The 26,988-nt window shown below is 49.6% G+C and overlaps 2 protein-coding genes across 2 annotated transcripts in view; both read right to left on the minus strand.

Moving 5' to 3' along the window:
* The window catches only part of Dnmt1 (DNA methyltransferase 1), a 46,044-nt gene extending 42,994 nt beyond the window's left edge, over positions 1 to 3,050 (minus strand). The window contains exon 1 of the mRNA XM_031344296.1: positions 2,874 to 3,050. Coding sequence (XP_031200156.1) covers positions 2,874 to 2,953 — 80 coding nt within the window. The 5' untranslated portion in view covers positions 2,954 to 3,050. The remainder of the gene's footprint in view (positions 1 to 2,873) is intronic.
* Positions 3,051 to 15,958: 12,908 nt separating this feature from the next.
* On the minus strand, positions 15,959 to 26,460 carry S1pr2 (sphingosine-1-phosphate receptor 2). The gene is made up of 2 exons (XM_031346344.1): positions 26,173 to 26,460; positions 15,959 to 18,595 (listed from the first exon to the last, which is right to left on the minus strand). The coding sequence occupies exon 2, from the start codon at positions 18,553 to 18,555 to the stop codon at positions 17,497 to 17,499; it is 1,059 nt and encodes a 352-aa protein (XP_031202204.1). The 5' UTR covers positions 18,556 to 18,595; positions 26,173 to 26,460; the 3' UTR covers positions 15,959 to 17,496.
* Between the last annotated feature and the right edge of the window lie 528 nt (positions 26,461 to 26,988).

The raw sequence follows: 26,988 nt of genomic DNA on the forward strand, positions 1-26,988 counted from the left end.
AAAAAAAAAAAAAAAAAAAAAGAAAAGAAAATGCTGTCCCCTTAACACATACCTGCATGTATATATGTATATATACATGCGTGCACACACATATATATGTATATCACACACACCATTTATACATAAGTTTAACAAAGAATAAAGAGCAAGCCAGGCATGTTAACATATCACTCAAGAGGCATAAGAATAGCAAGATCAAGACCAGATGAACTACACAGAAACTCTGCCTTGAAAGGAAGTTTTAATTAAAAAAAAAAAAATTGAAAGAAATTAGAAACCCATGTCAACCAAAGAATCTCAGCAATAGGAAAGATGCTGAGATTCCCTGTTCAGGAAAAGAAATCCCTCACCTTGCAAGGTGCGAATGTCTGGGATGAGGCCTTAGTTGAACTCTAACTTGAGACCCTCCTGCTCCTGCCTCCCAAAGGCTGATGTTACAGGCCATGGCCACTACATCTCACTAGAAAGTGTGATTTGATTTTTCAAAGACACAAGGTTTACTATATTTCAAAGAAACTGTCAGCCTGGAGCTGGCAAGATAATTCAGCAGATAAGAGGAAAACCACCAAGCCTGATACCTGAGTTCCCATGCCCAGAACCTTGGAAAGGCCAGTTCCTGCAAGGGGTCCTGACCTCCACACAAGCTGTAGCACATACCCACACAGACACAAATCCAAATGTTGAAAATACTGTAGTTTGAGCCGGGTAGTGGTGGCGCACACCTTTAATTCCAGCACTTGGGAGGCAGAGTCAGGTGGATTTCTGAGTTGGAGGCCAGCCTGGTCTACAGAGTGAGCTCCAGGAAAAAAAAAACTGGAAACCCTGTCTGGAAAAAAACAAAAACAAAAAACAAAACAAAATCCCCAAAAATACTATAGTTTATACATCCGGCAGAACTATGCAAACTTTTATTTACACAAACTGCTATTTAAATACAGAACAGCAGCATGGACGGATGGACAGACGCTGCAACAAGGCCTTACTCAGCTCCTGACTACCACCAAATGCAGGTTCTTCTCATATCTTATACTGTAGATATTTTGCTAGTAAGTTTTTCTAAATCAAGAGAAGTTAAGCCAGGCATGGTGTCACATTCCTGTAATCCAGCATTTGAGTAGATCCAAGAGATCAAGGCTAGCCTGGGTTAGACAGCCAGCCTGAGGCTAGCCTACTTGGCCTACAGGAATCCCTTCCTGGAAATGGAAATGAAAACAAAAACAAAACATATACATGTAAACAAATCAACCAGAGGACAGAAAAAGACAAGACAGAAAGGCAGTTTATAGCACTGTCTAATTTTTTAAAAACAAATACTTTAATTATGTATTTATTTTTGGTAGTAAATTGTAAAAGAAATCTGTTGAGGTGTGTCACAATGGCTTCGTATTTTTATGTCTATACAATCAAAAACCAAGTATTCAGAAACCAAACCCAAACCACTGCGGGGTGGCACATGCCAGTAATCCCAGTTCTGAGGAGACACAGGCAGCGAGATGGAGAAAGGGCTGGAGGTGTAGCTCAGTGGTAGAAAACATCCACAGAGCTTCAGGTCCACCTCTTGGACAAGCTAGGGATGGGATGTCTGACAAGGGGAATACTGCCTCTCCCCCCTCCTTATCCCCCAAAGCTCAAACGGGAACAGCCTGGCATCTCCCCAGCAAACTAATCCATGAAACGGCAAACGCAGACTCAGTCAGGTTGGAATATGTCCAGCACTAGTCAGGGCACCTATGACTAATGCTCAATGACACGCGGGACAAGCTTTCAGGAATGAACTGATTGACGATGCCCTCTGAACAGGAAGCGGGATCCAGTGTTCCCGCCAATCCCTGCACACAGCCGTCCCCATGGAGGCATGGAAGGTACGAGTGGAGGGCCCATTACCCAGGGTCCCTCATTTCCAGTGACACAACACTGAAAGCAGAAGAGCTTCCTTGATTGGATGGGCGAGGGGTGGGGGGATTCATATGCACTGAAATGGGGACTTTACCTGCCATCCCTCACTCCTCGAAATAAACACTGGTCAATGTAAAAAGCATCCTCGATGGCGCCAGGATCGAAAGAAATGGTTTACAGGGGTTAAAATAATAGGGTGGGGGCAGAGACATCTCACTACCATTCATCTTTCCTTCCCTCGGATAAACAGTTGATGGAGTTAAAGGTTTCCTCGATTGCTCTGGGATCTCGAGACTCAGTTATGTCATAGCCAAAGTGAAGGGCCCATTCTGCAGCACCACCTCATTCCTGGCAGAGAGTCACTTTGATAGCTCCAGGATCGCATGAGATCCTTTACTTTAGGATAAAAAAACAAAACAAAACAAAACAAAACCCCACAAGGGCTGCAAGCTGCCCAGGCTCAGCACCGCACCACGAGAGAGAAAAGATGCTAGGGCTTGACAGCGGGGCTGGGAAGGAAGGCCCTTCTGAACCAGGGGCTCCAGGGGACCCAGCGGAGGGACCCTCAGGTGGGCGCGGCGGGATCTGCAGGGCACCGGAAGTGGAGGCTGGAGTGGGGTGGGGGCGTCACGGTGTCCACAGGCCGGAGGGGCACTTCCTGCACACCCAGGAGCCTGGCTGACCAAACCAGGGGAACCCCTGAGGGTGTCCCCGAGCTTGTTCTATTTCAGAGGGCTGGGAGGGATGATCCCCTTCCTCCCTCAAGTTCCCGGTCAGCGGGCTTGCCAGCAACCCGGCCCCCACCCATTTTGGCGCCAACAGCTAGGGGCACGCGCGACAGGAAGCACAGCCCGCGCCAAAGGCAGCGCCGCGCATGCGCGCCCGGGCCGTCAGCGGCCGCAGGGCCACCCGGAGATACCCCAATAAATGGCTCGGCGTCGGTCCCGCCCCTCACCCCCACCCTGCGTGGCACCTACCGCCTGCGGACATGGTCGGGGAGCGAGCCTGCCGGGGAGGCAAGCGCAGGCACTCGGGCTGGAGCGGTTCGTGCTGGCATCTTGCAGGTTGCAGACGACAGGACAGCTCGGAGCGAGACCCGGGCTTTTTCGCGCGCGCGGAAACCAATTGGGAGGGGGCGGCGCAAGCGGAAGCAGCATGTACCACACAGGGCAAGAGTGGGGGAGGACATGCTGCGCCCCGGACGGAGTGCGCATGCGCAGGACGGAGGCGCCTACACCTCCCGGCTATAGTGGGCTCGTCCGAACTGGGACTGGCACCACCCACCTCCCCCTTGCCTAAAGGAGGTGGCTCGGATCTTGAGAGCAGGCAGGGGCTTCCCTTGCAGAGCACCCTGGGTTGCTTCCAGCACCCACATCCAGCCCCTCCAAGCCCCCGTAATTTCACTTCCAGGGGAGGTCCTATGCCCTCTTCTGGCCTCTATGAGCATTGCACTCACATGCACCAACACAACTTAAAAAAAAAAAAAAACCTTTTGGAAAATAATATGTAGCCCAGGCTGGCCTCGAACTCTTGATCCTCCAGCCTCTGCCTCCTTCAGCCAATCCTACCGGCGTACACAACCATAGCTCAGCGGTTGAGATTACTGACTGCTCTTCCGAAGGTCCTGAGTTCAAGCTCCAAAACCACGTGGAGGTTCACAACCATCCAAAATGAGATCCGACACCCTTCTCTGGTGTGTCTAAAGATAGTTACAGTGTACTTACATACAACATTTTAAAAAAATCTTTTGAGTCAGGCAGAAGCTGTGGCATGCTTTTAACCCCAGCACTCTGAAGGCAAAAGCAGGAGGATCTCTGTGTTCAAACTGGTCTAAAAACAAAATCTTTTGAAAAAGAAAAAAAAGCCAGGCAGTGGTGGTGCATGCCTTCAATCCCTTGCAGAGGAGGCAGAGGCAGGCAGGTCTCAATTTGAGGCCAGCCAAGTTTATACAGTGAATTCTAAGACACCCAGGGCTACACAGAGAAACCCTATCTCAAAACGAAACAAAGTGGGCTTGTCTGCGCTGTGGCTAGCTTCCTCCCTGGAGAGGTGGATCAGCGCTTGAGAGCATGTACTCCCTCTTGTAGAGGACCCTGGGTTGCTTAACCAGCACCCAACCAACATCCAACCACTCGGAACCCCTCTAACTTCACTTCCAGGGGAATCCTACAGCTTCTGTGGGCACTGCCCTTAAATGCACAAACAATTTTTTAACCCAAGATAAGCTTGACCTTATTATCTATACAATAGGTAATATTGTCGACCTTGAAATTTGGATCCTCTGCCTTTCTCAGGTCGTTAGTGGTGGATTGATGGGTATGGCCCACCATAACCACCATCCTCACTGTTAAGATGAGATGTGTAGTTCTGTAGTATCTAACTACATATCCATAACTGCACAACAGATTTTTGGAACTTTCCAGCTTCGGAAGCAGAAACTGTAGGCATTGCTCGATTCCCCCTCCCCTTCTGCTCATCATCTGTTACCATTTTAGTAAGAAATACATGAACCCTTAAAGGCCTCACGTCTAACCCCATCTTCACTCCCTTGTCCTCTAAAATGACAAATGACATCTGGACTCCTCCTCAGTGGCTTCATCTGTCAGAGCTGAAATCATCTCCTTACAAAGGTAATTCACAGGGGGTGGGAGAGGTGGCTCAGTGGTTGGGACCTCTTCCAGAGGTCCCGAGTTCAAATCCCAGCAACCACATGGTGGCTCACAACCATTCATAATGAGGTCTGACGCCCTCTTCTGGAGTGTCTGAAGACAGCTACAGTGCACTTACATGTAATAAATAAATAAATCTGTTTTTGAAACCCTGTCTCAAAAAAAGGGGAGGCTACAACATGACAAACCTTGGGAATAAGCTAAGTAACAATGATGACAAATTCATGATGCCACATCCACACACTACTATTCTCTTGCTATAGTTCTGTAGGTCAGGAATGAGGGGTGGGCTGGGTAAAGAAGAAACCAAGATGTTCCTGAGCTGGATTCCTTCTGGAAATGGGCGGGGAGTATGTCCTCCTGGGGACCTGAGTATGTAGTTTCTCACCGTTTGTGTGAAATGTTTTTGTTTTTCATGGCAGGGTTTCTCTGTGTAGCCCTGGCTGAGTATCTAGACCAGGTTGGCTTTGAACTCAGAAATCTGCCTGCCTCTGCCTCCCAAGTGCTGGGATTAAAGGCTTGCGCCACCACAGCCCAGCTCTACACATTTAATCTTAACAGTGAGGATGGTGGATATGGTAGGGCATACCCATAAATCCAACACTCAAGATCACAGGCAGGAAGATCAGAACTTCAAGATCAACCATGGCTATATATTAAGATCAGGGCTACCTTGGGCTACATGAAACCCCTGTCAGAAAATAATTATGATAGCTAGTATGTGCTGGTATATGCCTTCGAGTAGCAGTAACAAGACAGTCAATTGAGTCAGGATTTCAAGACCAGACCCCACAAATCCATAGTCCATCTCAAAACATACTATTTTAAAATTCTCTTGTTTTATTTTGATTTTGTAAACCAGGGAGAGAACTCCATGAGTAAGAGCACTCGTGGGACACACATGAGGACCTGAGTTTAAATCCCAGCATCCACATAAAAAGCCAGGTCTAGCCAAGCATATATCTATAACCCCAGTACTATGGGGGCAAAGACAGATCACTAGGGCTTACTGGCCTCTAGCCCCTTACTCCAGTTTTAGTGAGAGCTTGTGTCTCAAAGTAGTAAAAACAGAGCAGGTCACAGGCATCCCTAATAGAGAAGGACACTTGTCTTCTTCCTCTGGCCTCCAGCAATATCCTAACACCAAGCATTCATGAAGAAAGGTTGGGCTGTAGCTTAGCCACAGAGCACTCACCCTACATGCAACCTCCAGTATTGCAGACCAGAGGAGTCTCAGAAAGAGGGAGAAATAGAAAAAACTCCAGAGGAGAGACACATATAAGAGTCAGAAAAACAGATACAGAAGGAAAGAGACCCAAAGAGAGCAAGAGGTACCAAAGAAAAGACAATGCCAAAGGGGGGAGAGAGAGGGAGGTTGGGAGAGAGAGAAGGAGGGAGGAGAGAGAGAGGGAGAGGGAGAGAGAGAGAGAGAGAGAGAGAGAGAGAGAGAGAGAGAGAGAGAGAGAGAGAAACAGGCTCCAGGGATCAGGACTGTAGATCTCTACTTCAGTGCCTCCTCAAGTTCAGTGGGTGGGTAATTCGATTGTAGGATTGACAAGATGCTCAGCCTATCATAGGCCACAGAGACACCACTGGGGAAAGGAGGCAAGGTAGAAGGGCAGGAACAGGATAACCAGTAATCTCAGAGGGAAGCTGTCAATCAGCCAGAACCTAGCCCTGCCACCTAGTTACTTTAGAAAGAAGGGAAGGGCACAGATGGGCAGATTTCCTGTTCAGTTGCCTCAAGTCAAGAAGCAGGGTCCTGGGAATGAGGCCCCATGCATGCTAGAGAGTGCTAACACTGAGCCTGGCCCACGGTTGCTCACCAGCCAGATCCCAAGCCAGCTTCCAGGGACAGCTGCTTTATTAGCAGCTCTTGCCTAGATGAGAAAGAGAAAAGTGTGGAATCTGAACTGGCAGGAAGGCCCAATGGGTAAGGTGCTGCCAGCCTATCCTATGTCCTGAGCTCCATAGTGGAAGGAGAGGACTGTCTCCAAGCTGTACTGACTTCCACACATGCACCATAGCACATGTTAAGAACCCTCCCACAACAGGTTTAAATATATATAATAAAGAGAATCAAATAAGCATTTGTTCCATCCACAGAGCACCCTCTGGACACACACATCCTCCACCAAGCACGACTCCATTGACCACTTATCATTCCAAGCCTGTGTGCCCCAGGACTTCCATTGTTTCTACCCAGAACCTTCTCTGGGGAGATGTGTACAACCCCAAATACTTCCACCAAAACTCCCTCGGACCTCATGGAAGCCACCTGTTACTCCTCCCAGAGACCATTCTTAGTAGCCATGGCCAGAGACTTTTATCTATCTCACTGGAGTGGAGGTCAAACTTTCATAGAGAAGGGGATATTGAAGGTTTTGTGAACCACACACTCACAGCTGCACCCACTGAAGTCTAATACCAAATCACAATAGCTGTAGAGCTGTAGAGAAATCATTATCCTGACTATGTCCCAATAAAACTTTATTAATGCAAAACCACAGCGAGCCAATTACAGCTACCTGCTGGATCGGCATAGACCACAGGAGCTGGCCCATACATAGATAAGGCACAACTCTAGTTATAAAAGTGCTTTTCAAGCCAGGCAGTGGTGGCACACGTCTTTAATCCCAGCACTTGGGAGGCAGAGGCAGGCAGATTTCTGAGTTCCAGGCCAGCCTGGACTACAGAGTGAGTTCCAGGACAGCCAGGGCTATACAGAGAAACCCTGTCTCAAAAGCCAAATATATATATATATATTTTTTTTTTTTTCTAAAATAAAGCTATCTTTTGTTTCACAACAGCGTCACTACATTTTACAAAAACTAGGGCCCAAACTGGATCAAGATGCAAAAGTAGGTTTACAGTCTACAGTCCATAGTCTACCCAACTTGATCAATTGATGTGGTTTTTGAAATATCATACAAAAGGCTACATGTGGCTCAGTGATAAGAGCCTTTATCTATTCTGGGTTCTGTGCCCAACATACGAAAGAACACAAGTACAATAGCATAAACTCCTAAATAAATGGTTTTTGTTGTTTTGGTTGGTTGGTTGGTTTTTTGTTTTGTTTTTTGTTTTTGTTTTTTTTAGATAAAGTTTTTCTACATAGCCTTGGCTATCCTGGAACTTCCCTCTGTAAACCAGGCTAGCTTTGAACTCAGAACTTCCTGCCTCTGCCTCCCTAATCCTGGGATTAAACGTGTTTGCCAGGATCATTTAGCTAACAAGTGTACTTTTTTTTTTAAAAATTGATTTATTATTATATCCAAGTACACTGTTGCTGTTTTCAGATGCACCAGAAGAGAGCATCAGATCTCATTACGAGATGGTTGTGAGCCACCATGTGCTTGCTGGGAATTGAACTCAGGCCCTCTTGAAGAGCAATCAGTGCTCTTAACCACTGAGCCATCTCTCCAGCCCCCACAAGTGTACTTTTTAAGAGATACTTTTAAGCTGGTATGATGGCATATGCACCAAACCTTTCTCCAGGCTCAAGTAACTTCTCCAAGCCAGGAATCCAGATGTAGCCAAGTCTCTTGGAGTATGCGAGACAGAGCTGCTTTCTTGAAAGCTCCCATCTGAGCAAAGCCCAGACTGCCTGACATCACAGGGACTGGCTCCAGCACCTGCCAGTTTTACATCAAAGAACCCCTGAGTCAGCTGGCAAACGGCCCCTCCAGGTGCCCTCCCTATCCCTAGGCTCCTGGCTTCCCCCTCTGATGCCAGCCTGGCTTCATCCCCAGGTACAGAGAGAGAGCTGTGAAAAGCCATACACTTCAGAACACCTGGCCTTCCCTTGCCACACCTGAATGGCCTCTCAGAGCTCATGGTGGTCCCTTCAAGCTTCCATGGTAGCCAACTGGCCTGATAAAAAGCTAGCTATAGCCTATAGTCAGAACTCCAAATTCAAGGATGGGCCTGTGGGGACAGTAAGGAATAAAGAGACCTCCACTCACAAGGATGGTGAAAGAAACTGGCCACGCTCAGTCATCACAGAAACACAAATTAAAACTTCAATATCATTTCTCTCTCACATTCTCTTAACACATAACACACCCCAGGATGGGTCAAATTTTAAAAAGAAAGAAAAATTTCAATCTTAGCAACATCAGAATACTTCCTTAGCACTACAAGAAGTCAAAAACTGATACAGTTGGTCTAGTAAGCTGGCCCAGAGGGTAAGAGCACTTGCCACAAAAGCCTGCCATCCTGCATTTGAACTCTGGAACACAATTACAGGTTGAAGAGAATCAACTTCTAAAAGTTGTCCTGACTTCCACAGGTGTGTGCCATGACACACACAACATACACATACAATTGAAAAGTGAGGACCAGTAGATGGTTCAGCCGGTAAAGGGGCTTGCTGACAAGCCCAAAGACCTGACTTCAATCCCTGGAACCCACAAGGTGGAAAAAAGAGACCCGACTCCTTCCTACTAGTGTTCTGTGACCAAGACACACACATCATGACTTGTACTTACCCACACACATGCACGCACACTCAACAAAAGAGTGACCAATTTTTTTTTCTTAATTGAAAATTTTAATAAACTACTTTGGAAGTTGGTTTGGCAACATTTACTAAGGTACAGTATATTTCCACCCTGGGACTCAACAATTACATAGAATACTTGCATAGCAACTGAATGAAATATGCAAAAATGTTCGAAGCAGTTTCCTTACAACAACCCCAAACCCAAGCCAATTACTTCACTCAATGGAATGTGGTATCTCAGGGTGGAGAGAGTCCCTTCACCAGCACAGGGAAACCTGGCTCTCACGATGTAAAATGCTATACAGCCAAAGATGATCTTAAACTCCTGGTCCTCCAGCCTCCACCACCCCAGTGCATTAAGGACTTGCATGCAACACCATGCCTGGTGGATACTGTTCTGGGATGGAACCCCGAGTTTTATGCACGTTGGGCAAGCACCCTGCCTGCTGAACACCTGTCCCATAAAATTTTTCACAAAGTGATTGAACAGCAAACATTTTACAATGTGTGGGGCCCATAGGTACTGTTACAATTTAAATACCAACACTGCCCATGAAGGTCCCAAAGCCCCCAGACAACCAGAGAGCGCTATGTGCTAATAAAGTTCATAAGTACATAAACCTGCCTCGCATGCCGCTCCCAGGAGTCATAAACAACTGTGGGATGGTGGTTTTCCACAAGTTAAAACTGGAATAACCATCGTAATTTAATTTACTGCCCCTATGACGATAAGCTAAAAGGGGTTGGGACACTGCTCAGTGAGGAGAGCGATAGCCTAGCACAAAGGAAGCCCCAGGGTCCACCCCAGCACCACAGCAAACCACAAGGGCAGAATCTCAGCACTGAAGGAGGTGTGGGAAACAGGAGAACCAGGAGGTGAACCTTACTCTTGACTATATTGGGAGTTCTAGGCCAGCCTGGGCTACAAACCAACCAACCAACCAACCAACCAAAGCTATAACCAAACGAAACCATGGATGGCAGCTTGGCAATCCCCTTGAAGGACTATGTTACAGCTTCAATCAGAAATACAGACAGCACTGGGGACATAGCTCTGTAGCAGAGTGCTTACCTAGCACTTAGGAAACCCCAAAAGCAACTGCGTTGCTCTAAGTCTCCAGCACTGACCCCAATATTTCCTCACTCACTTCGTGTGACCTTCCTTCCTTCCTTCTTGCACAGGGCTGTTCTCCCATCACTGTGCCCACAGCCATGCCCCTCCGCCCACTTCTAGCCCTGGAGAAGAGCAGCCATGAGTGCTCTGAGAGCGGCCTACCTTTTGGAAGATATGACCGAAGCAGCTCCTGGTCACAAGCAGCAAAGAGTGGCTTAGTCTGAGAACAGGGATGAGGAGATATAAGGGCTGGCTCTGCCCTGGCCATCAAACAAGAGGGCTTCCACCTGCTGGTCCCTTTCTTCAATGAGCCTCAATCAAGCCCAGTATAGGAGCCAAAGGCAGCCACCAATGATTGAGAGTACCTGGCACAGAGAGGCCATGCTTTTCAATCAGGGTATTGGAGATGTTTCTAGAAGTTTCCTCCACTTTCCCAGTCTTAGATTGGGAACCCTGAATCACAGGAGCAACAGAGATAAGATGGAAACTGGGGATGTAGGTCCTTTGAAGGGGGACTGGCCTAGGATACCCAAGGCCATGTGTTCCTCGCAAGCACTGCTCAGTGGTGTGTGTCACCCCAACACTGAGGAGGTGGGGACAGGCAGGTACAGTGGGAGGGCACTCTCCCTTACATAGTGAGTTTGAGGTCCGCCTGCACTACATGAGACCCTTGTTGTGGGTGGGAGTCGGAGGCTGATGAACTGGGAACAGGGGACACAACAAGCCAAGCTAACTGTGGCAGTCTTCCTAGCACTTAGGAGACTGAGTGGGAGGATTACGGGTTCAAGGCCAGCCAGCCCTAACAACACAGCAAGGCTGGAGTCTTGTTCTGTTTTGTTTTTTTTTCGAGACAGGGTTTCTCTATATAGCTGTCCTAGAACTTACCAGGCTGGCCTCAAACTGAGAAATCCGCCTGCTTCTGCCTCCCAAGTGCTGGGATTAAAGGCTTGCACCACCACTGCCTGGCTAGACTGTTTGTTTTGTTTTGTTTTTGTCTTTTAAAAAGGGGAAAACAGCTGTGCACTGTCAGGTGACCTGCCTGACACTCCTGGGCCATGAGAGGCTGAAGGCAATCTTACACCACAAATGGCTGCTAGGGATGAATCATAGGAGACAAGCTTCCTGACCCTCCTGCTTCCATCTCCTGTGGGATGTCAGGGGTACACACCTCTCCAGGTTTATCTACTCAACTTTCTAAAAAGTTTGATTTATTTTTGTTCTATGTATATAAGTGTTTACCTGCCTGTGTACACATGCCTGGTGCCCACAGAGGCCAGAAGGCAGCATCGGATCCCCTAGAAATGAAGTTACAAACAGTTGTGAGCCACCATGTGGATGCTGGGAACCATAGCCGGTTTGTGTACAAGAGCAGCAAGTACCTTTTTTTTGTTTTTGTTTTTTTATTTGTTGTTGTTGTTTTTTCGAGACAGGGTTTCTCTGTGTAGCCCTGGCTGTCCTGGAACTCACTCTGTAGACCAGGCTGGCCTCGAACTCAGAAATCTGCCTGCCTGACACTGCTGGGCCATGAGAGGCTGAAGGCAATCTTACACCACAAATGGCTGAGTTCGAGGCCAGCCTGGTCTACAGAGTGAGTTCCAGGACAGCCAGGGCTACACAGAGAAACTCCGTCTCAGAAAAGCCAAAAAAAAAAAAAAAAAGAATGCATTTATTTCTTACTTGTGAGAAGTGTGAGTTAAATCTGCCATGAAGCACATGTGAAGGTCAGAGAACTTTTGGGAACTGGTTCTCTCCTTCCGCCATGAAGAATCAAATGTAAGTCCTCCTTGGTGGCTAGCTGCTTTACCTCCCGGACTGCTTCATGCTAGGGTTTATTCAGTGCTGGGGATTGAAGCCAGAGCCTTGTACATTCAAGGCAAACTCTCTAATAACTGAGCCATCTGACCGTTCCGCCTCTACCTGCGGAGAACTGGGATTACAGGTGTGTGACCACCTGTCCCAGTTTCATTTCCCCTTCATGAGAAGTCCACGTAGGGGGATTTCAACCAGGAGTCACACATGCCTTTAATCCCAGCACTCCAGAGGCAGGAAGATCTTTGTGAGTTCAGGACCAGCCTGGTCTACATAGAGAGCTTCAGGACAGCCAGGATTAAGAGAGACCCTGTTTCACAGAACAAACAAACACTATTTTAATTAAGTTATCGATTGTGGGGGGGTCAGGGATCAGAGTACACCACACTACAGTCATTCCTTCCTTTCTAGCATGTGGGTTCTAAGAATGGAACAAGGTCATCAGCCTTGGTGGCAAGTGCCCCTACCAGGAGATGCTCTTAGTCCCTTCTGATAACACTGATACTAATTGTGATGCTAGTATTGTGGTGAAGCATTTTTCTCTCCCAGTGTCGACTATTGTTTAGAGAAATAAAACAAAAATGTTGACAAGTTATTTCATTTCTCATGTTTTGTTTTGTTGTTTTGTTTTGGTTCTTTTCTCTCTAAATAATGAGTGAGAATACGCCAAAGCTGGTGAGAACGGGCTGAGTCAGACAGGAAGTTGCACCGTCAGGAGATCTCACCGCAGGACTCTTCACAATTATGAATCAGGAAATAGCAGCTCCAAAAGAGAAAAGACAGATAATCCACACTCACACAGACACACAGACACTGGCTCAGCTGAGTGATCAGAAGAAATTGTCTTTTCTGGTGTAGGGGATTACAAAGGGTAACAGTACACATGGCCAGTGAGTTCGAGGCCAGCCTGGGCTACAGAATAATAGTCTGTCTCAAGCACGAAATTTAATAAGTTATTTAATTAATTATAATTTACAATTCAGTGTTTGCTTTGTGCTAACAGCACTTTAAGCATTGATGAATCCCACTGCTCAGGACTAAAGAAAGCTTGCATTTATAATTTTATACATATGTGTGCTTTGCCAGCATGTGTATCATGTGCATGCTTGGTGTTGTGGAACTGGAGTTACAAATATTTGTGAACCATGTGTAGGTGCTAGGAACCAAAACTAGGTTCTCTGAGCCGGGCGGTGGTGGTGCACGCCTTTGATCCCAGCACTTGGAAGGCAGAGGCAAGCGGATTTCTGAGTTCGAGGCCAGCCTGGTCTACAGAGTGAGTTCCAGGACAGCCGGGGCTACAGAGAAACCCTGTCTCGAAAAACAAAAAAAACAAAAAAAAACAAAAAAAAAAAAAAAAAAAAAAAAAAAAAAAAAAAAAAAAAAAAAAAACAAAAAAAACCCAAAAAAACTAGGTTCTCTGAAGCCCCTCCAGTTCCTGAGTTCAGAGATTAGAGGTGTGGACCAACATGGCTGTATTTTGCAGTGCTGGGATGGAGTGCAGGGCTTTAGATGTGCCAGCGAGCACTCTACCAGTTGAGCCAGGTGATCTAGGACTCAGGCCCTACTGCTTGAACAACAAGCACCTTTCTTACCCATTGAGCCGCCACCCAGCCCCAGCTGCTCATATTCTAATGGAGAGACAGGTGGTGAGCAGAGGAGCCATGGTGAAGAGAATGTGCAGTCAGGGCAGGCTTCTCAGAGGAGGTGGCACTTAACCAGGGCCTAAATAGAGAAAACATGTGGGTATTTGGGGAAAAAAATTAGTTTGGGGTCAGTATGTTAAACTCACTGTGTGTCTGTGTGTATCTCTGTGTGTGTGTGTGTGTGTGTGTGTGTGTGTGTGTGTGTGTGTATGTGTCTAGCTAGTATGTGCAAAAGTCCTGGGCTTGATTCCAAGCACTAGATAGAGATAGACAGTTGGGAAGATTCTCACAGGAGGCTGGAGGCAGGAGGCCCAACCAATGGCAGCCAGTGGAATGGAAGATGGCAGGTCACGGCCACATGCAACCTGAAGGCTGCATGCATCTTAAGTTAGCTATGAATGTGGACCAATACAAAACCAGAAACATGCCTTGAGACAACTCAGGGGTTAAGAGAACTTACTGCTGTTACAGGGGACATGGGTTCAATTCCCAGCACCCACATCAGGCAGCTCACAGCAACCACCTACAATTCCCACTCCCACAAGATGTGATTCCTGACTTCCTGGGCACCTACACTCACATGCACACACATGCAAGCATGCATACACACTTAAAACTTTAAAAGGAAAATTTTCAAAAATCAAACTTAATTAAAACAGATTTTGTTCTTTGTTTTTGTTTTTGTTGTTGTTGTTGTTTATTTATGTATGTATGTGTTTTAATTTGTTGGCTTGGTGCTAGTACGTGAACTCTGTCAATTGCCTATTGCAGTATCCAAAGGTTAGAGACATCTGCAAGAGGACAGAGGCCACAGGCCTTCACCCTACTGGAATTTCCCTTCTCTGGACAGTTCAGAAATGACCACTGTTGGGTAACTTGAACCCTGTCTGGGACTAGGATTGTGTTGGAGGCCAGGCTGGAAAGACCCCATGTGTGTGTGTCTGCAATAGCTGATGCAGATGCCGTGTAGAGGTTGGCTTCTGGTATCTTGCTCTATCCCTCTCTTTAGGTATTGAAGCAGGGTCTTCCTTGGTCTGGATGTGCTAGCTTGACACTCCTCCATCCCCACACCGAGATTTCTTGCCTCTACTTCCCCAGTGCAGAGACTGCAGGCTCACTCAGCTTGTATAGTATCATGTGGTTCCCTCGGATGCAAACTCCGGTCCTCACCCTTTACCCGCAGGAGCTTCGGACACTGAACCCTAACCTCAGCCCTAGAACAGGCTCTCAGAGACCCTTGCCTCTGGGCAGCAGGGGAAAGATCATCCCTGGAGCCCCTTTAGGATAACACAAAGAACTTGACAACTGAGACCGGCCCAGCGGTGCTCAGCTGATGGAGCAATGGCCTAGCATGCAGAGAGCCCTGGGTTCCATCCTTAGTAGAACATAAACCTAGCTTGGTGGTGTAACTCCAGCACTTGAGAGGTAAAGGCAGGTGGAAGCAAGAGGATTATAAATTCAAGGTCATGCCCAACTGCTACACAGTAAATTGGAAGCCCAGCCTGATGTAAATAAAACTCTGTGCATGTGCGCCTGTGTGTATTGACATTCTAGGTTGAATCCCCAGTAACTGGGGAGGAGTAGGGAGAAATGAAAAGGGGCTGCAGAGATGGTTTCACGGTTAAGAGCACTTCCTGCTCTTCTGGAAGGCCTATGTTCTGTTCCCAGCATCCACAACAGGCCAATTACAACCACCTACAACCCCAGAACCATAGAATCCAATGCCCCTGACCTGCTTAGGCACTGCAGGCACATGCATACCAGAATCTTCACACACACACACACAGAGAGAGAGAGAGAGAGAGAGAAAGAGAGAGAGAGACAGACAGAGACAGAGACAGAGAGAGGCACACACACAAAATCTAAAATAAAATAAATCTTATAAAAGAAAGTATTGATGGTGGTCCCATGAGTTTGGGAAATAGCAACCCTGTAGGATGGCTGGGTTTGCTTATCCCCCTAAGACCACCTCTCCAACTCTCCAACTCCAGCATCCACTCTGTGCACAGACTTGGGATGGAGACAAGTCGAAACTCACCTGCTAAGGTGTACCTTTGAAGGGAAACATGGTGGCCCTGGGCCTAATGAGTCACTGTGAGAAGCCAGACAAGTCTCCCAACAGGCCCAGGGAAAAGGTCAAGGTTGACCAGTTTTTTTCCCAGAAGACACAGCTGCAATTCCAGCTCAGACAGAGCTAAGAGTAGGGGAGTGGGGGATGGATAGAGAAATGGAAAAGGCTGGGGTGCCTTAGCAGGACACTAATGGGGGTGGGGAGAATGTCTGTCTACAAAAAACACACACACACACACTCCACAACCACCAGCAGCAAGAAAAATTGAACTGTTTATTGGCCCAGATCTGGGTTCCCAGCACGAGGAGGACACCAGGGAAGCTGTATGAGGGGAGACACACTCCCGACTGGCTCCTTGCCTCCCAAATCTCCCCTTCCTCAGCCTTCTCTTTCACATATTTCTTTAAGGCAGAGGTTTCTATGCATGGGAGAGATGAATCAGCAATTCCCAGGAGGCCCGAGCATGGCCAGACCCCCACAAACAGACACACCCCTGTCTATCTCTCTAGCAGTCTTGACAAGGATGTGCACGTAAGAGGTCAGACAGTACCCACACTGGGATAGGAGGTCAAAGACCCCAAATTGACACACAGAAACATATAAATACACTTTGTACCGTATTGGATTTTCTATTTCTCCACAGGATTTAGCAAAGTCCTTCAAGGGAAGATGTCAAAGAGTACCCAGGAATGTCCTTGGCCACCCTCGGCTATGTGAACTATGTCATTCATGGTAATTTTCAAGACAGGTGGTGATGGTGGTGGTACACTCCTGTGATACAGATACTGGCACTCCACAAGTGGAGACAGGAGGATCAGACAGATGTTCAGAGCCGGCCTTGGCTACATAGTGAGCTGGGGACCAGCCTGGGCTACATGAGACCCTGCCCTAATTATAAAAAACAACACAGACAAATTGCAAGCAGCCACATCCAGCTCAAGGCTGCCCTAGGGGTTGTGGTACCTGGGATAGGATGAAGAAGTGGTGAGCTCATGGCGAGGGAGGCTGGGTGTGGGTGTAGGAGTTCCAGGAATGACCAATACCTCCCCTAGAGCTTTCTCCCCAGGAAGCCCAACATCTCCTCAACAGCTGACCCATATTGCCTCAACTGATTCCTCTCTGCTCCCCAATAAAGCAAGTGGTCAATGAGATCTGAGAATGAAGACTGAGATTCCAGAACTCCTCCCTGCCCCCACAGTGGTTTCCTTTCCCAGAACATGAAAGCAACGGAAGAAGCAGCAGTTGATGAAATTGGGGAAGCTGTGGATTCAGGCCTCAGATAGACAGGGAAGAAGCCTGGGGACAGTGTTTCCTCAAGTGGCCTAAGGTTGTTTATGGAAGGTGGCAGGAGCTGGGTGTGGTGGTACACAGCTTTGAAATCCCAGGACTCGGAACTCAGACAGGTAGATAGATCGCTGTGAGTTCCAGGTCAGCCTGATCTGCAAAGCAAGTTCTAGCTGGTCAGGGCTGTGCAGAGAGGCCCCAAAAAGGAGGAGACAGGAAGGGAACCAGGGGGCTGGAAGACAGGACAGACAGAATGCTGACACCCTTTGCACCAAGTGGCAAATATCTAGCCCTAAGCTACAGCCTGCTGTCACCCTAGGCCCTTAATGAGCCCCATAGTCACGGTACTACAATCTGATTAGTCAGTGTGTCCACTGGCCACCTGACCTATGAGCTGTGTGGTCAGTTCCTCTAGACCTGTGGCACTGAGGGACATCATGAGGTCACCTGGTCTCTCCCCACAGAACTCTATGTGGCTTGGTTAAATATCAGTTCACATTTTCCCTTCAGACCACTGTGTTGCCCTCCAGAAACGTTGGTGATGTAGGCATATGCATCCCTCTCTCCAGGGAGCTGGAGCTGCGGAGGGGCAGGAGTCGGTGACCAGGGTTCCCACCTCTGTGTCCTGTCACTCCCTTCCCTCTCCGCCAGCACTGCAGGGGCCGCAGCACCTCCCTCCGAAGGTCCCGGCTACGCCACGTATAGATGACAGGGTTAAGCAGGGAGTTAAGGGTGGCAAAGGCAAAAAAATAATGGGCTTTGTAGAGGACAGGGCAGGCCCGGACGGGACAGGTGAAGTCTAAGAGAAGGATGCTAAAAGCCGGCAGCCAGCAGATGATGAAAACACCCAGTACGATGGTGACCGTCTTGAGCAGGGCCAGTGTGTGAGGAACAGCAACGTCCGCGTGGCTGGAGCGGACTACAAAGTAGATCCGGACGTACAAAGCCACGATAGCCAGTAAGATGACAGAGAAGATGGTGACCACGCCGAGCACATAGTGCTTAGCATAGAGGGGCAGCACAGTGGAGCAGGCCTCTAGCTGGTCCAGACAATTCCAGCCCAGGATGGGTAAGCCACCCAGAATCAGCGATATCAGCCAAGAGGCCCCAATGAGCATCAACATTCTACAGCTTTTGTCACTGCCGTAGAGCTTGACCTTGGCGATGGCCACTTGTCTCTCAATGGCAATGGCCAGGAGGCTGAAGACCGAGGCGGAGAGTGTGATGAAGGCCGAACCCTCTCGGGCAAACCACTGCAAGGGAGTTAAGGACAGAGTGACAGGCCCTGAGAGTAAGGTGTTGGCCACAAAGGCCACGCCTGCCAGCAGGTCGGAGGCTGCCAAGTTGCCAAGGAACAGGTACATCGCTGAGTGGAACTTACTGTTCCTGGCCACTGCGATTAGCACCAGAAGGTTCTCCACCACGATGGCGCAGCACAAGAGGATGATGAAGGCAGAGGCCACCTTGCGGGAGGGGGTCTCCTGCATGTCCAGCGTCTCCTTGGTGTAATTGTAGTGTTCCAGAACCTTCTCAGGATTGAGGTACTCTGAGTATAAGCCGCCCATGGTGGGGCTCAGCAGCCGGCCGGGGCCATGGGGCTGAGCACTGCAGAGGAGAGAGGGACAGAAAAGGGACAGCGGGTCATGGTTGTGGTTTTTGCAGGGACTCTGAACTGGGACTGCAGAGCTTCAGGGCCCAGCTCCAAGTTCTCGGTTAGTGACCCCGGGGAGGCTACATTCATCACTGTCCCTCCATGTGACAGGCAGAGTGCTTAGAGAAGTCAGCTCAGTTTTCCAAGGTCACCAAGCTACCAAGTGATAGGGTACACAGCCAATAAGCCCCAAGCCACAGTTGCCTGTTTTCGTTGTTGTCTTTTGATGTTTTATTTGGTTTTAAAATAGAATCTCACTGGGTATCCCCGGATGGCCTGGAACTCACAGAGTTCTACCTACCTCTCAAGTGTTGGGACCAAAGGCGTGTTAAACCATGTGAGGTTCTGTCTTAGAAACAAAAAACAGAGTACTAAGGCTGGAACTCACTTGGTAGAGAGCTTGCCTAACATGCATGAAACCCAGGGTTCTGACCTTAGCAGGGCACATATGAGACATGGTAGTTCATATCTGTAACCCCATCACTTGGGAAGTAGAAGCAGGAGGATTGAGGTCATGGTCATTTTGGCTTTATAAGGAAGCAAAGTGGGGAAGACAGCCTGGGCTACACAAGATGTGCCTTTAAGCTCAGCGATGGGAAGGCAGAGGCAGGCAGGTCTGTCTGTAAGTCTGAGGCCAGCCTGCCTTAGAAACAAACAAACAAAACAAAACAAAAATCTGCTAGGCAGTGGTAGCGTACGCCTTAAATCCCAGCACTTGGAAGGCAGAGGCAGGCGGATTTCTGAGTTCGAGGCCAGCCTGGTCTACAGAGTGAGTTCCAGGATAGCCAGGGCTACACAGAGAAACCCTGTCTCGAAAAACAAAACAAAACAAAATAAAAAACCAAAATAGTCAGGCATAGTGGTGGCCTCAGGTGGCAGAGGCAGGAGGGCTGCTACACATTCCAGGCAGCCTGAGCTGCATAGCAAGATCCTGTCTCAAGAAAAAAGGAACACAGAAGATTCTCTGGACTTCTAGAAACCTACCTGCCTTCCTACAGAACAAGCCTCAGGGAGGGCTTGGATAGCCTGTCACTTCTGTCTTGCACACAGGAGCCTCAGGCTTCATGCTGTCTGCTGACCTGGGTCATCGAGATTCTTATTTCCACCAGCACCAACCCCTGCTCATTACCACCCACTGCCCTGATTCCAGGCCAGGACTAAGCCTTGAGGCCATGGGCACACCCAAAGATAAGAACTTAGGGAGACACCAGTCCGGCCCTTAGGTCCAAGCCTCCCAGACCTGTACTACCCTGAAGAACATAGACCTTGGTGGCACGGCAGCATTCCCACTCCAACTCTGACACTCAGAGAGTGAGCTACTAAAGGCTCAGCCTCTTAGCCCCAACATACCCATCTGGACAATGGGTACCAAGAAGATATCTCCATAAGGGATGAGAAAATCTGTTTCAAGGATGTGTGAAACCTGCTGTGCACCTGTAATCACAGCACCCAAGGTGTCATGAACTTTGGCCCAAGAGTTCACAACCAGCCTGGACAAGAGTAAGGGCAGAGGTGGGCAGTGATGGCACATGCCTTTAATCCCAGCATTTGGGAGGCAAAGGCAGGCAGATTTCTGAGTTCAAGGCCAGCCTGGTCTACAGAGTGAGTTTCAGGACAGCCAGGGCTACAGAGAAACCCTGTCTCGAAAACAAAGCAAAACAAAAAAGAAAAAGTGAGAGCAGAAAAAGACGGATGGAAAGGGCATGAGAGATGGCTGAATGGGTAAGCGTACTTGCTGAGCAAGCCTGACACCATGAGTCCCCAAAGCTATGGCAGAAGAGGACTGACTCTCCAGAATTATCCTCTGACCTCCACACCGATGCCACTGGCAGTGGGTGTGCCCACATTCACATACATATCACGCCTCCCCCCATAATAATAAACACAATAAACTTTAAAAAGGGAAGGAAGAAAGACGAGGAGAAAGGAGGGGAATGGCTGCGCAGGAGCCAGGGAGACAAGAAAGCACCTGCCTTCTCAATGTGAGGGCCTGAGCTTGGCCCCTACATTTAATAAGGCCAATGATGGTAACATGTGGGAGTTTGGGACAGGTGGATCTCCCTAGAGACTCAATAGAAAGAAACCTAAAAAAAAGAAAAAGATATATGCAGGGTCTGTAGAGACAGGCTGGAAGAATGCTTGCCTTGTAAATATAGGACCTGAGTCTAATGCCCAGCACTTACACAAAAAGGCCGAGAGTGAGCTGGGTGGTGGGTGGTGCACGCCTTTAATCCCAGCACTGAGGAAGCAGAGGGGACTGATCTCTGAGTTTGAGGCCAGCCTGGTCTACAGAGTGAGTTCCAGGACAGCCAAGGCTACTCGTCTCAAAAAACAAAACAAACAAAAAAGCTAAGGGTAAGGGCTCAAATCTGTGACCCCAGCACTGGGCAAGGAAGCAGAGAGGCGGATCCCCAGGCATACTAATCTTCTTGGACAGTCTCGGGCCACTGAGAGACCCCGTCTCAACAAAACATAGCAAAATACAGATGGGATAGAATTTGAGGAGCAGTAGGTGAACACGTCCTCTGGCACACACACTCATGTGTACACATACCTGTCCATGCACCTACATACACAACACACACGGAGAGCAGAGGAAATACCCAATAAGTATTAGCTAATGTTCAGTGCTCCCTTTCTCAAAACACACAACCTTTGAGCTACCTCCGTCCACTCCATCTTCTGGGAAAAGAGCTGACTTTGCAAAAAACAAAAACAAAAACCCACCCTCTAACAGCTGGTTTCCATCCCCACCATCTCACACAACCCAAGGACACTGGGTCCCTGGGGGGGTGGGCAGGGCGCTGGCACCCCCCCTAGTGCCAGGATGCAATCCAGATGTGTCAAACCCCTGGAACAAACATGGCGGAGCCTTTGTCACATCCGGTGTGGGGAAGTCTGGGGGTGGGAATGGAGAGAATGAGGAGGGTCACTAGTGACCGGATCTGGGAGGCCCTGGCTAGGAAGACAGGGTAGCTGCTAAGGTCATGTGAGCTGTGAAGGGGCCCCGATGGAGCAGCCTGTGCAGAGGGGCCGGGAGGGGGGAGGTATATGAGCTGTGAAATGCCCCCCTCCCCCAGCAGTCTTTGCAGAGGCAGGCAGAGTGGTTAGAAATTTGTTTTCATGAAAAGTCTGAGTCACCCACCCCTCCTTTGCAAGGAAAACTGAGCTGAGCCCGGGAAAGGGATACGGAAAGGGAGGAGGATCTGTGTGGGCAAAGAACATGAGATGCTGAACACACCATGGCCAGCTACAGTGGGGTAGGGGGGATCTCGGAGGGGCTGGAGCAGAGTAGGAGAATCCTCCAGTTCATGGTTACAGGGAGGGGCCACATACATGTTAAGAAGCCTCCCCAGCCTGGGCTTGGAAAGAGGCCTGACAAGAGCCACGTGTTTCCCAGAAAGAGCACCGTTCCAGAAGCTGGCTGGTTGAGCCGGTTCCTAGTGAGCACTGAGAATGATGGGGGGCTTCCGGGGTCGCCCAGCCATCTCCTTTCCCGGATGTCCCCTCGGATGGATACCCTAGCCTTTGAGGGGATTTACAGAGACAGCTGCTGCCCACCCCCTGGGCGAGGGGACATCCGTCCTACTTTGGGAACAGAGAAGAGCTTGTACGTGTCCTCAGGGACAGCTGCCCCACCCAGATCCTCACACAGAGGCTCCTTGTTTCCCTGCCTGGACAGAGCCCCGGGCGCCCCAATGCCCTCAGCTCGTTGCAGCGGGTCCCAGGCCAGCTTGGCCTGGGCCACACAGCCTTTTTACCAAGCAGGTCTTCAAGCTGAAGTAGACCGGAGCCTGATTGGCTCATTTTCCGTGCACCCTCCGCATCCAATTGGTCCAGCTTGGGGGGGGGGGGGGGGGAGCGCTCTATGAAGAATCCTACAGTCGTTCCCTTTTGGAAGGGGCTGAGACTGCTCTTCTGGAGCAGTGTGATTGTCCCTATGGGGCTGTTTGAACCACAGCCTGACCGCCAGGTCACCATCCCTTAGACGCCTCTAGGCTGCCCTGATCATCTGGGCCCTTCTTGGGGTTCATTATTGAGAATTAACCACCCCCTTCAATTCCAAGCCTGGTGGGTGAAGAGCCCAGGGTGTGTGCCTTACCCACCCCCTTCTGAAACTGCCACCTCGTCTCCAGTCTGGCCGCGTAGAAGAGAAAGAATTACGGCCATTTCCTGCAGAAATAAATGTGACCAGCCCCGCCAGAGCACCCCAGGGACTGACCAGAAAGTCTGTCTTCCAGGGGAGGGAAGACAATGCATGCTATCTATACTCACAGCTTGTACCCAGACTCTGAGCGAGAGTGCATACACACACACACGTACACACACAAACACACACCATACAAACCACACATACCACACACACACACACCATACATATACACACATACAAACCACACATACCACACACACACACACACACACACACACACACACACCACATTAACCACACACAGAGACATATACACTACACAAACCACACAAACAGACACACACCAACACAAACACACCACACACATACTACACACAACACACATACTCATGCATGCGCGTGTGCACACACTGTCCTCCTAAGGAAGGGAAACTGGGGTCTAGGCTGTGTCTCCAGTCTCCTCTTCCTTCCTAGAACCTTTCTAACCAAAGACAGGAGCTCAAGCAGTTTAAGGACTTCTAGAAAGAGGAAGCTAGCCCAAAGGGTTGGAGTCTTGGAGGAAGAGTCTCTTTACAGGCGGATAGAGGCGGGCCTCCTCCCTTTGTCCAGACTCCAAGACCTGGCTAAATTCCGAGCCTGGTCTCCTGTTCCCCTCCACCACAGTGGTCCAGACTGCTTTTCAGAGGTGGGGGAAGTTGTCACTAGAGACTAGGCTCTGAACTGAAAATGAGCCTGACCGGTTCATACCTATAATCCCAGCTACACAGGAAGCTGAGAACGAAAATGGAAAGTTCAAGAACAGCCTAGGCTACATAATGAGTCAGAGGTTAGCTTGGGTGGCACAGGGAGACCCTGACTCAAGTAAAAATTAAAAGGGAGGGCTGGGAGATGTTAAGATGGCTCATTGGCTAAAGGCACTTGTCACCAAGATTAGAGACTTGATCCAGCCCCACTACCCACACATAGTGAGAAAGAGAGAAATGACTCTCTTTGACCAGCACACTCATGTCATGAAACACACATGCCCACATGTATACACATGCCCACAAAGTAAATAAATGTATATATATTAAAAAGCACTATGTGCTGGTGCACACTTTAAATCTTGGGACTTGGGAGACAGACATGCAGATCTCTGTGAATTTGAAACCAGCCTGGTCTACACAGTGCGTTTCAGGACAGCTAGAGCTACATAGTGAGACCCTGTTCTATAAATACATAAAATTAAGGATAACTTGGTGTAGCTTAGGGGCACAGCATCATTTTTGAAGCCCTGATTCTCAAGACTGCAGAAAATACACAAGGAAGAGGAGCAAGTGAAAGGGTTTAAAGTGAGGGAAGAGAGATAGACCCGGACATGACTGCTTTGCTAAAGATTAGTGGGGAGGAAGGCTGACGGAAGGCCTGGTGGCTCCCCTCCATACCCTCCCAGTTCCACAGAGCTCACCCATTCCTCACAAGCAGCTGGCCAAGCTCAGCCTGCTCGAACCTCCCCCCACCCAACCCCTTTGGTTGCTGTGTGGGTGTAGCCCCTCCTACATGGCTGCTGCCCACCAAACTTGCAGGGGAGAACTGATCAAACTCAGAACTTTATCCTCACCCGGGACAGCCACACTGTCCTATGGCTCAGGCATACACCTCACTAACCTCCCAAGGCCCATTTGAATCTCCACCTGCTGCTGTAGTTGCCTCTGGTAGATCCTACAGACCCCCTCCCCACCCCCACACAAACACTTTTTCTGTCAGGCTATCTTATCTTTGGATTTCATTTGACTGTACTGTCTAGGCCTTCAGGAACTACCTTCTCTTTTTGTTTTGTTTTTGGGACAGGGTCTTACTGTGTATCCCAGGTTGACCAGAAACTCATTATGTAGATCAGGTTGGCTTTGAATTCACAAAGATGCCCCCTTAACTTAGTCCCCTGAGCACTGGGATTAAAGAAACGAGGCATCTTACCCACATAGCCCACTACGGATTTCTATCAGAGCATCTGACTTTATCATCGGAAATGATCTTGTTTTCCTCAAAGTATCGTGTGAGGCCTGCTACCAAGTTCACCCTCAGCCTCTCTTGCCTGGTGCAAGGGAGGCAGGCGCATGAATGAATGAAAGAGCCTGAAATTGGAGGGCTCGCTCTCATGCAAAGCATGGGGACATCCCAGTCCCCTAGCAGCACCCCTACCCAACCACTACACGAAGCCAGGCGCGTCTCCATGGCGACGACAGTAAGACCCGCCCGGCTCAGGCAGTACTCTTCTGCTCCTTATCAGGCCTAGGAATGCGTGGTATCCACACTCGCTCGCGCTGGGGCGGCGCCATCTCTCTCTCGAGACCCCGACACGCGCGCAGGATGTCCCTACGCTGCACAAGGCATCCCACCAGGCCCACCCCCCAACCCCCCCGCCACATCTAGATTCTTCGGGGCACTGGAGAGTGTAGCTACTGCAACTTCATTCCCTCCCCCCTCAATGATGCTCCCACGTTGCCCCGCAGGGGACCGGAGGCTCAGCGGGTGTCGCCTCGGGCATCTAACAAGGATAGGGACGGGGGTGGGGAGGTGGAAATCCCCGAGTGAGTCAATCCGTGCTGTCGAGGGGGCGAGGTCCCAACGCTGTGTAGCTCGCGACAACGCGGACTCCGCGACAACGCGGACTCCACGCCACGCGTGCCTTCCTTCACTCCTACGCCCCATCCCTGGGCTAGGACGAGAAGAAGAGACACCTGGCCTTTGCAGTTAATGTCCCTTTCCTTCGAAACAAAGTGATTCTCCCGAAAGGGAGACTGAAAGAGAGGGGCAACTAAGGGAAACTGAGGCAAAAAAAAAAAAAAAAAAAAAAAAAAAAAAAAAAAAAAAAAAAAAAAAAAAACAACAACAACAACAACAACCTAGTCTCACTGGCGGTGGGGCGATGGCCTTCGCCAGGGACCCCGCCCATGAACTCCGAGCGTCCGCCGCTCGTACGTAGCACCTTTCAACTTAGCTCAAGCCGGAGACAGAGAAGCAGGGATGCTGCACCTCTCCCCAACAACCCCACTGCCCCAAAGCCTGCTTCCTGAGAACCCACATCCAGTCTTGCAAAGTCGCCAGCCCAAAGCGCTCGGATTCCGCCTTTCTCTTCAGCGCCAACTTCCTGCCCGAAGGAAGGCGGGGAGCTCAGTCTGGGGGTGCGCCACTGAGTAAGTGGGGAGCTGCCTGGAGTAGTGGGCTGAGGCGCACGGTGGATGATCCGTTCCCTCGGTGCAGCAGAGCCTGGAGCAGCGCGTGCAACGCCTGTACGAACGCCTGACCCCGGGCCGGGCCCCCAAGCTGGGATTCCCAGGGTCTCTGCGGCCCGTGGCCCGCCCAGATCGGAACCTCCCCTTTGCCCCGCGCGCTCACCTGGCTAGGCCGGCCGGGGTCCCTGCCCTGGCCTGAGTGGCCTTGGCGTTTGCGCCCCGGGACAGCCAGTGGCTGGTTTTGGAGACTGTTGGCTGTGCTCGGTCTATGTCCTGGAGTTGGGGACCCAGGACAAGAGAGAGGCGGGCAGAGCCGCCGCCTCCGGCCCCAACTCCCTGCTCGCCCCGCCCTCCTCTCCTCCTCTTTCCGGCGGCGACTTACAATGAATTCCAGATGTGGCCCGCCAGTTAGCCAGGGCGCACCGGGGAAGAGCAGGGCCCCTTTGTCCGCAACCCACCCACCCCCAACTCCCGCCCTGCTCCTCCCAACCCCCACTCGTGAGACCTGCCGTGGCATGATGTCACGGCCGCGTGACGTCACAGCTCTCTTAACCCAGGTGGCCTAGTCCTGAAACAACTGTATTCCATTTGGCTTAGCTCCAGGCTAATGCCTGGGACCTAGAAATGAAGGAAATCACACTTACCTATTACGTGAGGACTCAGCAATTCAAGATTAAGTACCTACTATGTGTTTCTACAAGAAGTAAGTTTGTACATTGTATCACACTCAGCCCCCCAAACCGAAGACTTGATAAGAACCCCCAAATCCAACTAGGTGTTTTAGCACATAAGCCTGCCATCCCAGCATCTGCCACCTGGGAGGTGGGAAGATCAGGAGTTTAGGGTCGTCCTAGCAGTCTTAGCCACTGCCTGCTCAAGACCCTTTCTGAGCTGGGTGGTGGTGGCAGCGCATCCCTTTAATCCCAGCACTTGGGAGGCAGAGACAGGCAGATTTCTGAGTTCGAGGCCAGCCTGGTCT

This window comes from Mastomys coucha, unplaced genomic scaffold (assembly GCF_008632895.1).
Source record: "Mastomys coucha isolate ucsf_1 unplaced genomic scaffold, UCSF_Mcou_1 pScaffold23, whole genome shotgun sequence".
In the NCBI taxonomy this organism is placed as follows: domain Eukaryota; kingdom Metazoa; phylum Chordata; class Mammalia; order Rodentia; family Muridae; genus Mastomys; species Mastomys coucha.

Coding starts and splice junctions, on each gene's coding strand:
- S1pr2 (XM_031346344.1), bottom strand. CDS start 18,555: ATGGGCGGCTTATACTCAGAGTACCTCAATCCTGAGAAGGTTCTGGAA.